This window comes from Anguilla rostrata, chromosome 16 (genome assembly GCF_018555375.3).
Source record: "Anguilla rostrata isolate EN2019 chromosome 16, ASM1855537v3, whole genome shotgun sequence".
NCBI lineage: Eukaryota > Metazoa > Chordata > Actinopteri > Anguilliformes > Anguillidae > Anguilla > Anguilla rostrata.
In genome coordinates, this window is record NC_057948.1 from 1441530 (window position 1) to 1457435 (window position 15906).

Here is a 15906-nt window from a genome sequence, read left to right on the forward strand (position 1 = left end):
TACTCTAATCAGTTAATCATTATTAATCAATTATTGGGTGCCGACGATTGATGAAAAGAATTGCACAAAATTTTCCAGTTGTTCTGACATATTGAACGAGCGCTGTATGTTAACATTTTGAAATTATATTGCCTCAAATGTTTGTTTAACACTGAGATCCAAGATAGGACATTGAGAACCACCCTTCTTTGGGAGCTGGAAATAATGAAAATAAAAACTATGTCGGGTTCGATCTCTGGGAACCACACGTATTTCCCCCTTTTTGTAAGAAGGAAGGAATTTATTCCTCTTAAACATAGGAGCACTCTCTTGTGTTTGAGAGTAAATGACTCTGTTGAAATGGGGGTTTCACTCTGAACTGGAGTCTGTAGCCCTTCCCTATTGTCTGTAGCCCTTGGCTATATTAGCTCTGCAGTGTTTTATATGCTCTTCCAGGAGGGCAGTAGCCTCCTTTAGCATTGGAAATGCTACTGTCTGTCAGAGCCACACTTGGTGCAATTGGATGCTTCTATGGGGGTCTGGACCGGATGTCATTCCCTAAAGTTGGCTTTCAAACAGAAGATGATGGAAGAGGAGTTTATTTATGGCACCAATGCAGTCATTGGTTCTAGCAGAGATGCACACTTCAGTCAGTGTATAAGTAAGCCACGTACTTTATACACGCTGTAAGAGAAAGAGCACTTTATGACACAGTATGAGAGTTGCCAATAACCATGAATAGAAAGGTTTAACAGTGTTAAGAGGCAATCATTTTATTTACAAGACATGGCAAGATGGACTGGACACTATGCTATAAGAGAGGAAAGGACATGCACCTGAAGTGATTGTAAGATAAAGAAAAGGAACACAAAGAAATTGTGATGCATACCAAAAATGCTTTTCATGAAAGGACTTTGGATAATGAAGTAAATTGTTTGAGCTTCCCTTAAATTCTATCCAGAGAACATCTCCCACAATCCACACTAGTTTACATTTGACAAAATAGAGTCTGACCTGACCAAAACTCTAGTACCTACTGCCATCTCCACCAAACCACCCCCCCCCCCATCCGACAGAGTTTGGGGGCACTGCGTGGTAATTATCCTGACAGTAAATAAGGAACTTTGTACTACTGGTGTGCCCTAATGATTGAATCTATCCTTCATGTATGTGTTGCATGACCTCCTGCAAGGGTTTACAGAGATGTTCCTTCTAATGACTGTTTTATACTTCTGTGTAGTCTGCATAGTTTGCATGATTTGCATTGTGTGCAACATTTGCAAACGGGCAGAGCATTTATATGGCAGGTACAGGTTGTGATTTTCCACCCTCTTACAGATACCTTCAATTCCATATATTTCATCTCCTTAAATAAACTTTTATCACATCCATAGTGTATGCTGTGGGAATGAGGCACAGACGAGGCAGACAGTGCTGGCAATATGCCTGTGGAGGACTTTTATTGTGACAGCGGTATCACAATGAATGAATACAGGAAAAGTGAAACACAAAACGAGATCAGGCTGCTCAAGTGTTGGGGAAAGCAAAAGTGCTAGGGAAGTGCAGGTGGGTCCAAAATTCAGGCCACGAGGAGGGGCACATCCGAGTCTGCCACAAAAAAAAAAAAAATGAGTATCAGAGACTCTGTTAGTCACTCAGTGAGGGGAAAGCCAGCACACCCCTGGAGTGAGACCATGAGGCCTAAAGAGGGCCAGCAGCTACTCAGGCAAAGGGGAAAGTGGTGTGGAAAAAGCACTGGTATGTTGCTGGTGGCCTGACTGTATCTCAGGTCCAGGTCTGACTGCGGAGTGGAGGTGCTGAAACTCAGCCCTGTCCCTCCGGCACTGTCCATGTCTGAGTGTGGAGTGGAGGTGCTGAAACTCAGCCCTGTCCCTCCGGCGCTGTCCATGGTGCGGCAGGCTGGCCGGTGAGACACAGGTGAAGTGGTGCTGAGTGGCGGCTCTTAGCAGGGAGGGGCAGGGCTCCAGAGGCCCACACCACAATACATAAATATGAGCATGTGCATTACTTCCTGTTTCTACAGTGAATCTGCCTTTAGCTGTGTGTTAGCTTGCAGTGCTGTGGGAGGTTTGTCACAGAAAACCAAAAGGAAATAAGCAAATTCACTGTCCACACATGAAAAATGTGTGTTGTCTTTTACATCTTTACTTTTGGTGATGGCCAAACATCCTACAGCACTGAAAACTAACTCACTGTCCACTCTAAAAGGTGGCAGCTGCATGTCTAGTATGGGATGGGAGGGTTAAGCCCAGAGAAAAGATCATAGAAAAGGTAGATGAGCCCTTTGCCCCAATTCAGAGAACTTACAGCATAAGAAAAGGGCCCATTTGGGTCAGAATTACATCTGTAAAACTGTCAGAGTTCAGTCCAGCAGGATGTTTAATTTTTAGGATTGTGGTGTTTCTGAAAGGATTGTGAATAAAATGGTATTTTATTCTCCTGGTAAAGCCAGGCATTAACTCACCGGCACGGTACGTGTGTACATCTTGGTGGGAGAGTGTCCATCTGAACAACATGTGAGCTGCTGTTTAGATGCAGTGTTACATTGTTTAGTTTTGTCACTTTTCTGTTATTCCAGTCCCAAATCATAGCCTGGATATTATACCTTTGTAAGCAGTCATGCTGTGTGGAATAGTCTGATTCAGAGATCAATATTCTGGCTCTAGCTCCTATCATTTAAAGAATAACATCATTTACAGGAGCATTTCTTAGATAAGTATTCTAATAATCTTCAAATCCCCTCACTTATTAAAGTTTTTGTGAAGTTTATATTACTCCACAAGGGTTACCAAACCCACAAGGGTTACCATGTTGATAAGGGGTTTTAAAGGGAAAAAAATGACCTAATACATCACGCTTTTATTTTCATTAGTATTATCATTGTTACAAAAATAATTAAATGTAACGCAATAATTAACCTATTATATTCGCAAAAGCGTGCGAAAATAAAATGAATTGATGGATTATAGCGTAAAGACATACAGAACATAGGTGCAATGTGTGGAAGTTTCAAAAGACACCACATTTTTGAAAATCTAGTGTCTACCAGCAATAAAAGTTAGTGGCAGTAATCGGTTGTGCTGTTCTCATACAGCCACTAGATGGCGATGCCGTGTAATTCCAGTTGATGCCGTAGTTGCATTGCAGTAAGAGCGTGTCAAATGAACTGAAGTGTAGCACAGCTCGTACACGGTTCCGGCACTGCTTCAGCTGTTAGCAGGTACAATATCGCAGGTCTGATCAATAATATCATGACTGGTTAGATAAAAATCTCAGTGTTATTTTATATACTGGTGGCGCATATATTTAAGTTCTCTGTGACAGTTAGCTGCTTAGTTCCTCACTGGTTCCGCTAGCTAGGTTGGGTCATGAAGTAACGTTAAGGTAGGTTGGGCTGGCTAGCTAGCTAACTCGTGCCTGTGGGTCAAAGCGAAAGCTGAACTTAGAACAACGGCAACACGTGTCAACGTGAGGGTCATGTTGTTTGATGTAAATGGTAAACAAATGATATTTGCAAAGTGTTAATAGTTATTATCAAATAATTGTGTTATGTAACGGTAGTTCTGTATTTTCAAAGAATGAACTAGCTGAGGTAACAGTAAACAGCTCAGAGTGAGCGGGCATCGCCATGGTAACCAACCGACCCTCCTAACGGCACATTTTAAACAGCGTCGCCATAGTTACTGTCACGTTACTTTGGCGAGAGGTAAATAAGGAAGAGGGCAATTTTGTATTGAATGCGGTTTCATTTCACCTTGCTGAATATTTTAAAATTAATGTCAAAAACCCTGACAGACTGTATAATTTGTTAAACTTAAATTGTTTGATAACTTGATGGTTACAAGATTAGGAAGAAAATATTATCATTATAACTGTAATGTACTTAGCTAATGGGTTATACGAGTAGTTGTACATTAACAGTTATGTTTATCTATTCATAGTGATGCATATTGAGCGTCTTTGAAATGTATAGATGTTTATGAACTGAAGAACATGTCAGGTGAGGTAAAGTGCACCACAAAAATGCTGTTTTTTGTAGAGCCCGACGATATATCGGCCATTATTTGACTTTTTTGACGACATCTGGATCGGCAGTTATGACGCCGATGTGCCCCGATTTTTTAATAAGTATAATAAACAAAAAAACAATGATTATTTATCTGTACTCGTCTGTTCGAACGTTGTAATTGCTATTTACTAGAATTATCCAGTAGAGGGAGCTTTAATACAAGTGTGAACTGCAGCAGCTGACGCGCTACTTCTCTAATAAGACGTTTGTCACTCGTGCCTCATCCAGTATTCTCCACTGCAAGACTTGTCTGCACAGATTCGATTGCCACAATAAATGTATATATATTTAGTGAAAGTTTTTTTAATTAAAATTAAAAAAAAGGCTTGCTAGCTAGCTGGCTAGCAAGCCTTTATGAAGTGGCAGTGAGCACATAAGCAGCGTAGGATCTACATTTCAAGAGGACATCGCTGTATTCTCAAATAAATAACCAGGTAAAATAAAATGGTGATTGAATGTATCACACATTTGTTTTTTTTAATCTGAGATAATGATATTAGCTACTATATGATGCTGTGTGAATAGCCAACGCGTGATTGCAAGCGAGTGTGTCATCTAGTCACGCGTCATCGTAGCAAGCTAACCAGACAGTAAAAACGCAGATAAAACACTTCTAACATGGATCACTTTAAGCCATGTTATCTAGCTTGTCGTGATAACATGAGAGAAGGATTGCTGCTGGAGAAGTGAATCAACCAACAGTTAGCGCGGGTAACCTGCACGAAAGCGCATTGTAGTTTTTTTTCACGTATTTCATCCAGTCAATTTAATTTCATCTAACGTTACACTTGATTCACTCATTAGCTCCGCTAGATAATGTCTTACTCTTTGCGATCATGTAGTAGAAATAAAATGAGAAAATATAATTAATTTACCTTACTGAGAATATATAATAAGAAATAATGAGGCTGCGTCAATAGCTAATGCGTTATTGCGAGCGAGTGTGTCATCTAGTGACGTGTCAGAGCCCATTGTAATTATTTTCACCGCCTAATTCTTATGGACAGGGAAGCTCGCTAGATAGTCTTACTCTTTGAGATCACGTAGTAGGAATAAAATAAGAAAATATAATGAATGTAATGAGAATAGATACTAAGAAATAATAATAACAAATTAATAATAATAATAATAACAATAATAATATTCATAAAAATACATGTTTGAAACTGGAAAACTGATTTTTTTTTAATTATTTTTTTATAGATAGCTGGAAAAGAGGAGTAAAACCAAGGTGTGGAGTTATTTTGATTTCACACACTTAAAGATGGTGTTAATATATATATATATATATATATATATATATATATATTTAATTTAATATCATCTTTTACTTTTTTTATCTAAAAATTTCTTTGTGTGTTTATTTTTATTTTTATTTGTTTGCTTAAGTTAAATGTTCTTAAATATAGAAACTTTAATAAAATATAAGTTTTTCAAATTGATTTGAAAACGTTGCACTTTTTGACAAAATATCGGTCAAAACATCGGTAATCGGTGGGCTAGGACTCTCCAAAATCGGGATCGGCATCGGACCCAAAAATCTGGCATCGGTCGGGCTCTAGTTTTTTGTGTTGGCAGATGAAATTAATATGTCTGCAAATCAGATAGGTTCATCACATGGAAAGGGTTATTAGAGCCCAGTAATTGCCGTAGACTATTGTGGATTAGTCAGAATACTTTATGAACTTTATTTACACACCCCCCTCCCTGTTTTTGTGTGTACATCTCAGGAATGCGTAGGTACATATGGATCAACTGTCAAGGTGAACAATGTCACAAAGAATTTGCGTGCGTGTTTGTGTGTGTCTGTGTGTGGTCTCTCCACAGGCTGGGTTGGTGTAATCTCACAGAGGGCTGCTGTGATGTTCTGGCCTCAGTCCTGCGTTCTTCTCACTCAGAGCTGAGAGATCTGGAGCTCAGAGACAACGAGCTGCAGGATTCAGGAGTGAGAGCGCTGTCTGCTGGACTGGAGGACCCACACTGTAAACTGCAGAGAACGGGGTGAGTACAAACACAAACCCCTTCAATAAATTAGGGCTACAATGTGACTAAATACAACACTGATGTCAATGTTTCTAATGTGAAAACAGACACTCCACAGAACTGAAACTGCATGTTCCTGTTCTTCCTCTTGGTAGAATTTGACTACACAAATGAATGAAGAAAATGAATTAGTCCTGTTTACTGAACTGTAGTGGGGTGTAAACTCAAATGTGTTTGATAATGACTCATTCCACATTCATGTTATTTTAGTTTAACACACACAGCCCTGTTAGTTTATATTATATTACATTACATTTATCTGCCAGACGCTTTTATCCAAAGTAACGTACAATAAGTGCATACAAAAGGTAATTGGAACAACTACAAAACACAGGTCCGATAAGGTACAATACTTTGCACAGTTATTCATAGCCATGAACACATTGTGAACATTACTCTGACCTAACCTATGCTAAGTCAAACTAGGAGGCATTTCAAGCAACATCTAGACAATGATACTGGGCACAATAAGTGCTGGATGGAGGTACATGTAACATGAGTGGCACATGTGTAGAAATCGGGGCTTTAAGTGATAGAAATGATCTACAGAGTGGTGATAGTTAGTCCAGGTATAGTCTGAGGCGGAAGATGGGTAGTGAGGGAGAGGTTCGTAGAGGAACAGGGGTGGAGAAGCTCTGTGGTAGAGACAAGATTGAACCCTTTACCCGGATGGCAGGGGTGCAAGGCAGTGGTCAAGTGGGCGTATAGGATTTAATAATGTGCTGTAAGTAGACGGGGCCGTCCTGTTGGCTGCAGTGTAGGTGAGGGTCAGGACTGTGAACCTGCAGTGACTGGTAGCCAGTGGAGTGACCTCAGCAGGGGACAACTTGGGAAGGTTGAAGACAATTAATGTGTGTTAGTTTATATTAATGTGTGTAAGGTGTGTAACGCACTGCTATGTGTTTGACACACCCATCCCTGTTAGTTTATATTAATGTGTGTAAGGTGTGTAACACACTGCTATGTGTTTGACACACACAGCCCTGTTAGTTTATATTAATGTGTGTAAGGTGTGTAACACACTGCTATGTGTTTGACACACACAGCCCTGTTAGTTTATATTAATGTGTGTAAGGTGTGCAACACACTGCTGTGTGTTTGCACACACAGCCATGCTAGTTTATATTAATGTGTGTAAGGTGAGTAACACACTGCTATGTGTTTGACACACACAGCCATGCTAGTTTATATTAATGTGTGTAAGGTGTGTGTGTCCTTCTCCCTGCAGGCTGTCAGGCTGTAGAGTCACACAGAGAGGCTGTGATTCTCTGGCTTCAGCTCTGTGTTCAAACCCCTCACATCTGAGAGAGCTGGACCTGAGATACAATCACCCAGGAGACTCAGGAGTGAGAGCGCTGTCTGCTGCTAAACTGGACACACTCACACTGCTGTAAGTACAGAGAGTTTCCACACTTCACCTCACAGACACACACTCACATTGCTTTAAGTAGAGTTTCCACACTGCGCCTCACACACACACCCACACACACACACAAAAGGAGTTGGGGGGCATGGAGGGCACTGTTCACACCAGCGTTACTCAAGAGGGTTGGGGATCTCCTGTGGAGGGTGCTGCAGGGGATCACTGCAGTAAATAAGATGTGGTTGTTGTAGTTAGGGGTTTGATCAGGGACACAGTGATGGTGGAGTTTCAGTATTACAAAGCAATGGAGAACCTGAGTGTGTTTCAGAGTGTGTGTGTTATAAGGGTGTTTTATGTTCAGTGGAGGGAGGGGAGCTATTTTTGCACGTGGAATAGGGTGAGGGAATGGAATAAGTTTCCTTTGTTTGATTTGTGTTTTTCATATGATCGTGGTTTTATGTTTTATTGTGTCTTTGTTTTTATTTATGTGATGTCATTGGTGTGTTGAGAGTGGAAATAAAGGATGGGTAAAATTCTAAATTCTGTTCTGCTGTTCTTACAGTGTGGACCATGGAGGAGAGAACAGGACCAAACCAGGACCCAGGAAATGTGAGTGCGTATCGACACAGAACACTTTCCATAGGTACACACTCTGCTGTGTGTGTGTGTGTGAGAGAGAGAGACTTCTCTCTTACACACAGAAACACACATGTGCACAAACACACACACACAGGTACTATCACAGCTTTTTCTCTCTCACACACATAATGAGGTGAATATTAATGATAATTAATCTCATTAATGTCTCTGGTGTGCAGACGGCTGTCAGCTCACACTGGATCCAAACACAGCGTGCAGAGGGCTGTCTCTGTCTGAGGGGAACAGGAGGGTGACACACACATGGGGGAGAGAGCAGCCATATCCTGATCATCCGGAGAGATTTAAGTACTGGCCCCAGGTTGTGTGCAGAGAGAGTGTGTGTGAGCGCTGTTACTGGGAGGCTGAGTTCAGTGTGTCTGAGCGGGGGGAGGGGGTTTCTATAGCAGTGACATATAAAGGAATCAGCAGGAAAGGAGAGGGTTCTGACTGTGGATTTGGATTCAATAAAATCTCCTGGAGTCTGGAGTGCAGTAAACTCAGTGACTCTGATAAACTCAGTTATGCTGTCTGTCACAATGAGAACCTAACAGACATACCTGTCCCCCCCTCCCCCTACCGCAGAGCAGGAGTGTGTGATGATGCTCGTAGAGGAGTGTGTGTGTACAGGGTAGGAGTGTGTGTGGACCTTCCGGCCGGCACTCTGTCCTTCTACAGCGTCTCTGACTGTGACACACTGACCCTCCTGCACAGACTCCACACACACTTCACTCCACACACACCCCTCTGTGCTGGATTTTATGTGTGGAGGTCCTCCTCAGTGTCCCTCTGCCAACTGGAGTAGAGACACACACACACACACTCATACACATACACTCTCACACACACCCTTTCTCTCTCATACTCAAACTCATGCACACGCACTCACACACCTACGCACGCACACACTTGTGCGCACACACTCACACTCTTACACACACATACACACTCTCACACCCAATCACACACATGCACACACTCACCTACACACATGAACACACACAATCTCTCGCACACACGAACACACACATTCACCACTACACTCTCACGCGCGCACACACATGCATGCATACGTACATACGCTCATAACCGTATGCACACACACACACCCTTTCTCTCACACACACACACACACACACACATATTCACATCCACATACATTCACACAAATGCACGCACACACACACAAACACACACATTCACTAGTGCACTCTCACGCGCACACACACATACATGCATGCATACGTACACACGCTCATAACCGTATGCACACACACCCTCTCTCTCTCTCACACACACACACACTCACATCCACACACATTCACACAAACGCACGCACACACACACATACTCATGCACTCACGCACACACACATACATGCGTGCAGAGACACAAACACGTGTCAACACACACACTCCTCAGTGTCCCTGCTAACTGGAGTAGAGACACACACACATGCACACACACACACACACACATGTGCACATACACACTCGAACGCATGCACACACACACACACATATATACACACACTCATATACACATACACACACACTCAATCACACACTCACACACATATATAAACACAAACACTCATATACACCTAGACCCTCACACACCCACACCTACACACACACACACATTTACACACACACACTCACATACACACACACACTTATATACACACACACTCATACACATTCACACACACACACACTCAATCACACACTCACATATATACACACACTCATTTGCACCTAGACCCACACACACGCACTCACACACACCCTTTCTCTCTCAGTCATGCACATGCACTCACAAATACACACTCATGTTTACTCATGCACATGCACTCACACACCTACGCACGCACACTCTCTCACACCCAGTCACTCACACACACCTACACACGGACACACACAATCTCATGCACACACACACACACACGCATGCAAACATACACACGCTCATACCCGTATGCGAACACACACACACTCTTTCTCTCACTCATACTCACATACAGTATACAGACACACACATTCGCAAACGCATGCACACACACACACACTCATGCACTCACGCACAAACACAAACATGTGTCAACACACACACATTCTCATTCCCATACGCACACACACACGTATAAACACACACATTCTATTACCTATACGCACACACACACATACTCATGCACTCACACAAGCACACACATGCATACACATACATGCGTGCACACACCATATACACATGTATACACAAACATTCTCATACCCATACATATACACACACACGTATAAACACACACATTCACAAAGGCACTCTCATGCACACACACATACACATACATACACTCATTCTCTTGCACGCGCACACACTCAAATACACAGTCTCACACACATTCACACAAACGCACGCACACACACTTTCTCTTACCCATACACACACGCACCCGTGTGCACACATACTCATGCAGTCAATCATACTCACACATGCACACACACATACATGCGTGCACACACACACACACATTCTCTTACCCTTTCACACACGTAACCCGGGCACACACACACACACACACACATACTCACACACTCACACACATGTTCACATCAACAGTCACTCCCACAAACGTACACAAGCACACACACACTCACAAATACACACACACAGAAACACACTCTCACCCAATCACACACACACACACACACGTCGACACACTTGCAACCTTTCTTGAGCAATGCCTTACCACTGCAATTTCAGCTGTGCCAAATATTAACCTCAGTACAACTTAAACCCTGTACATAAGAGTATGATCTTTTAGCAGGTTCAGGTTAAGCACTCGCTGTCTAAATATGATTTTATTTTATTTTTTTTTTACATTTTAATACATTTATATTGCAAATGTTCAAGGTGTGTTTATGTACTTTTGATTATTAAAACATTAATATAACATTGAGAGTAATAATGCCAAAAGATGGCGGAGTGAAATGTTTTTGAAGTAATAATTATGTCTCCTGTATCTGCATCTTTGTATAAAAGAAGCCAGTGGCAAACTCCTCCACTTAAATGTGCATTTTGCTAGTTTTTACAGTTGCTTTCATTCATTTTCACAAGAGTTCCAATGTGCAAATTTCTGTGGGCAAATGCAGCTGATAGAGAGAATGCAGAATGATCACTGCAGTGTACTTATTTCCTTTCATTAATGTAAACAATGAGTTGAGTTTCCTTAATTATTGGATCATATTGTTGTTTTTTTTACCTGTTGCTTTAATTTTCTGTATTTTCAGACAATAATCTTCAATGATTAAACCTGAATTATAAAAAAATATCAAATGTGTTGGTTGGTTATGATTTATTATTGTGTGATGTATTGAACTCCTGTGACACAGTAGTACTTATTTCATATGCTGTATGGGATTATGTTTGGACTCCATATGAGCAGAACAGCATGGGGCTAGAATCTGCACAGTTGAAGCAATGAAATTCATCTACAGTAGTGGAAATAAAATCCATTATAAGAAAAGTTGTGTCGTGTCTGATGAATGCTTGCTTCTGTTACTTTAGTGTAACCACAATTCAATCCATTTTGAAAAGTCACTGCTTGTCTATTGAGCTGGTATGTTTATGTTACCTCTCAAAGAAATGGTTTTCCTGTAGGATTGAACCTGGATCTGCTGCACATCAGTTGAATGGATTAGACGACTAAGCCAAAATCAAGGCAGAAGTGTGGTTTGCATGACATCCAGTCTCTGAGATATTCCTGAGACCCAGTTTTTCTCATTTTTTCAGATGCATCTCTAGTATCTGCAGTCACGCATTACAAATGCATTACAGTATGTTATGATTGCTTTGACTCAATGTGGAAAACTCAATTTGCCAAACTGACTGGCAAAATTTTTACCTTAAGACACAAATTGCTGTACTTACAAAACTCTAAATCACAAACTCAGTTTTTGCAAAATTCACCTCATATTAAGATGTCCAAATTTTATTACTAGACATGCAGATTGTGAAATAAAGTCAACATGTTTGCAATCCTGTCTCATCACTTCCAGCAACGTTGCCCTGTCTCGTCACTTCCAGCAACATTGCCCAGGTGAGTCGCATTGCAGGACGATTGGTAATCCCAACATAAAAGGCTGTTTTACAGCACTACATTCAGCAGTGTCTGACATGGAGCAGCCCAATGCAGTTGGTACTGATGGACGGGTCGTGGCTGTGGCTGAGGTTGTGGTCAAGCAGGTAGCAGAAATACTGCTGTATCAAATAAATTTAGAGCCACAGATATTGACCATGTCGTAAATCCAGGCATAACAATGGGAGAAGCTGGAAGGATTGTACAGCCAAACTTAAAAAGGTCAACAGTGGCTCCTAATATGAGTTTTTGGACTGAATATTGATTTGTCAATTACTTACTGCAAAATGTGATACTGTAATTACATTACAGGAATGTTGTGTTGCTGTCATTTTATATTATTACAATATTACAGTGTGAAATTACAGAATTACAGTACTGATATGAATATGATGCACATAAATTGCCTTGTTTTTGCGCATAGAGTACACAATGTAAAGCATTGGTCTGTTTATACTGTCCCAGTAATGCTGTTGTGACTTTATTTCAGAGATTGATGGTGATCGATGCTGTCAGAGCTCCTATGTCATAGATTTTATGTTTTGGACACACAGTCTTGATTCGTGTCCTTCTTGTGTCGTGCACTGGGCGAGAGGCATGAATAGACCCTGGAAAGGCCGCAAATCTATCGCAGGACATCACATTACATTGCATTTATTTAGCAGACTCTTTTATCCAAAGCGATGTACAAAAGTGCATATCATGGTCATCGGAACAACTACAAAACACAGGTTTGATAAGGTACAATACTCATTTCGTACAGATATTTATAGCCAAGTACACAGTTCAGTTCATGCAGTGAGCATTATTCTGACCCAGTTTATGCCAAGTCAAACCAGGGAGAAGAACAAGCTACAATATTAGGACAAAAATACAAATTACAAAAAGTGCTGGAATGGGGGTACATGTAACATGAGTGCCATGAAAACGGGGATTTAAAGTGAAATGATTTACAGAGTGGTGGCAGTTAGTCCAGGTATAGTCTGAAGAGATGAGTCTTCAGTCCACGGCAGAAGATAGGTAGTGAGGGAGAGGTTTGAAGAGGGACAGAGAGTTTGTTTCACCACTGGGGAGCTATGGTGGAGAAGCTCCATGATCCCTTTACTCGAGTGGGAGGGGGTGCAGGGCGCCCTGCTGCTACAGAGCGGAGTGGTTGAGCAGGCGTATAGAATCAAATCGTGTCCTGTAAGTAGACAGAGGCTGTCCTGTTGGCTGCAGTGTAGGCGAGGGTCAGGACTTTGTACCCGATCGTGGCAGCGACCGGTAGCCAGTGGAGATACCGCAGCAGAGGAGTGACGTGGGAGAATTTGGGAAGGTTGAAGATGAGTCGGACAGCAGCATTCTGAATCATCTGCAGCGGCTGTATGGCACAAGCTGGCGGGCTTGCAGGGAGAGAGTTACAGTAATCAAGGCGGGAGGTCACCATAGCCTGGACAAGCAGCTGGGTGGAGGCAGTCACTGTGGTGCCATCAACTGTGATTGAGAGCTCACGTAGTAAGGAGGTCTTGTATGGGAAGAACAGCAGCTCAGTTCTGTTGAGTGTGGCAGGGCTCAGTTTGTGGGAGTGGTTTGGGGCAGTCTGAGGACCACGCCTACTGGTTAAGTAGGCACACGCACCTGGAGTGCGTCAGTAATTAATCCAGGTATTTAAAGTGTGCTTTCTTCCCAGTAGGTGTCTCTGACCGAGGAAAACGTGAGCCGAGAGAGAGACTAGAAAGTGTCATAGTTTCGTTATTTTGTTTTTGTTATTTTAGTATGTTGTGTTTCATTATTATTTTTACCCCGATCCCGTGAGGGTGAAGGGCGAAGCTGTTTTGTTGTTTTGTAATAGACTGGATTCTCTCTCTCTCTCTAAAAGTATGTAAATAAAGACCAGAATATTTCCGGATTCACGTATCTCCCTGTGTCAAACTCTCCTGTTCAGAAAGGGGTGTGTCGCAGTGTGTGATATTGAGGCTGAGATTCAGGTGGTGGCTGGCCATCCAGGTTGAAATGTCAGCCAGGCAGGAAGATTTTATATCATTAACCTGTGAGGTAGAGGGGGGGAAAGCGAAGAAGAGTTGCGTGTTGTCTGCATATCAGTGATAGGAGAAGCCATGTGAATTAATAACTGAACCAAGAGATTGTTGTAAATGGAGAACAGCAGAGGAGCCAGTACAGATCCCTGTGGTACTCCTGTAACAAGGAGAAGCAGAGGCAGAACCCATCCAGGTGACCTGGTAGGACTTATCTGCAAGATAGGAAGCAAACCAAGACAGGGCAGTCCCAGAAATGCCCATCTCAGCCAAGGTGGAGAGGAGTAGTTTTGGTTGACCGTGTCAAATGCTGCAGACTGTTCCAGTAGGATCAGGACAGAGGAGAGGCGTGAGGCTCCTGCAGTAGCGAGTGCTTCCATCACAGCCAGGAGCACAGTCTCTGTTGAGTGCCCGGATTGGAAGCCAGAATGGTGAAGGTCTAGCAGGTTGTTCTGATGGAGAAAAGAGGTTAGCTGTTTAAGCACTGCTCACTCAAGGGTTTTGGACAAAAAAGTTAGAAGCGATACGGGTCGATAATTCATTACATCAGAGGGATCTGAGGTGGGTTTCTTGAGGAGTAGGGTAACACAAGCCATCTTAAAATTGGAGGGAACATGACTAAAGGCAAGGGAGGTATTAACAATACTGACAGTGGAAAACATGCTGTTTCATTGGCTATTTTCTTAAACTACTGGAGACCTGTTTGATAATAAATGGGCACTCACACACTCATACCCATGGGAAATTTAACCTACTTGCATGTTTTGGGACTGTGGGAGGAAACCCACGTGAACTTGAGGAGAACATGCAAAATCCACACAGAGAGGCCCAGACTGGATTAAAACCCAGGACCTTCTTGTTGTGAGGTGACAGCGCTACCCACTGGACCACCGTGTCACCGCCGGAGAGGGTTTATGACACAAGAAAATGCCATCATAAGCAGTCATGGGTAAAACGTTTTTTCCAGTCTACCTGCTGGTGGCTGTGGAATGGTATTCATCACTAACTTAAATACAAAACATTTCACCATGTCAGTTTGACATTGTTCAACATAATTTTACAGTTCCTAACATACAACACAGGGTTGCAGCACAGTAATTCTTTGAACATCACATTTTATATGATATTCTTTGAACTGGGGTGTGTTTGTTTGTTTATCTTATTTCAGTGTCTTACACCCTTTTAGGGTGCCCAGCCCATATGAGCTTACAAGACACTACTTGTTATATACATGTGATCAAATACATGGGAGTGAGATTTATCAAAGAGCACAATTATGGTACGTGCCATTTAAGAACAAACAGGTTACCAGTAGTTTAAGAAAATAGCCAATTAAACAGTATGTTTTCCACCATCAGTGTAATAAATGCCATCACAAAATGCTTGGCTGATATGATTCATTTAAAAACCATTGTCAAATTTATGCATGTCTTATAAAAAAACACGAAGCACTTTGTGAAAATATTACAAACAGATAATTTGAAAACTCACCAGAGGTCTAAGAAATTGTCATTGTTATCTTTTCAGTGAACATCTTTGGCACATGCCTGCATCTCCTCTAGACACGTTACTTTAAGAATCTGAACTTATTTAATTCTGTGGGAGTTACAGCGACTCACCAAGGTCAAGGTCAAATCTAAAGTTC

At 41.9% G+C, this 15906-nt stretch overlaps 1 protein-coding gene across 15 annotated transcripts in view; it reads left to right on the plus strand.

The window, feature by feature from the left end:
* Nucleotides 1-15906, plus strand: part of LOC135242401 (NACHT, LRR and PYD domains-containing protein 12-like) — a 505695-nt gene that overhangs the window by 312573 nt on the left and 177216 nt on the right. For 10 of the 15 annotated variants that reach the window (XM_064313459.1, XM_064313454.1, XM_064313455.1 and 7 more), the window contains 4 exons: nucleotides 5897-6070; nucleotides 7341-7502; nucleotides 8038-8084; nucleotides 8294-11444. The exons of 4 other annotated variants lie outside the window; for them this stretch is intronic. In XM_064313459.1, coding sequence (XP_064169529.1) covers nucleotides 5897-6070; nucleotides 7341-7502; nucleotides 8038-8084; nucleotides 8294-8916 — 1006 coding nt within the window. In that variant the 3' untranslated portion in view covers nucleotides 8917-11444. Of the gene's footprint in view, nucleotides 1-5896; nucleotides 6071-7340; nucleotides 7503-8037; nucleotides 8085-8293; nucleotides 11445-15906 lie in introns of those variants that run through there. One more of the 15 variants, XM_064313446.1, reaches the window with a different exon arrangement.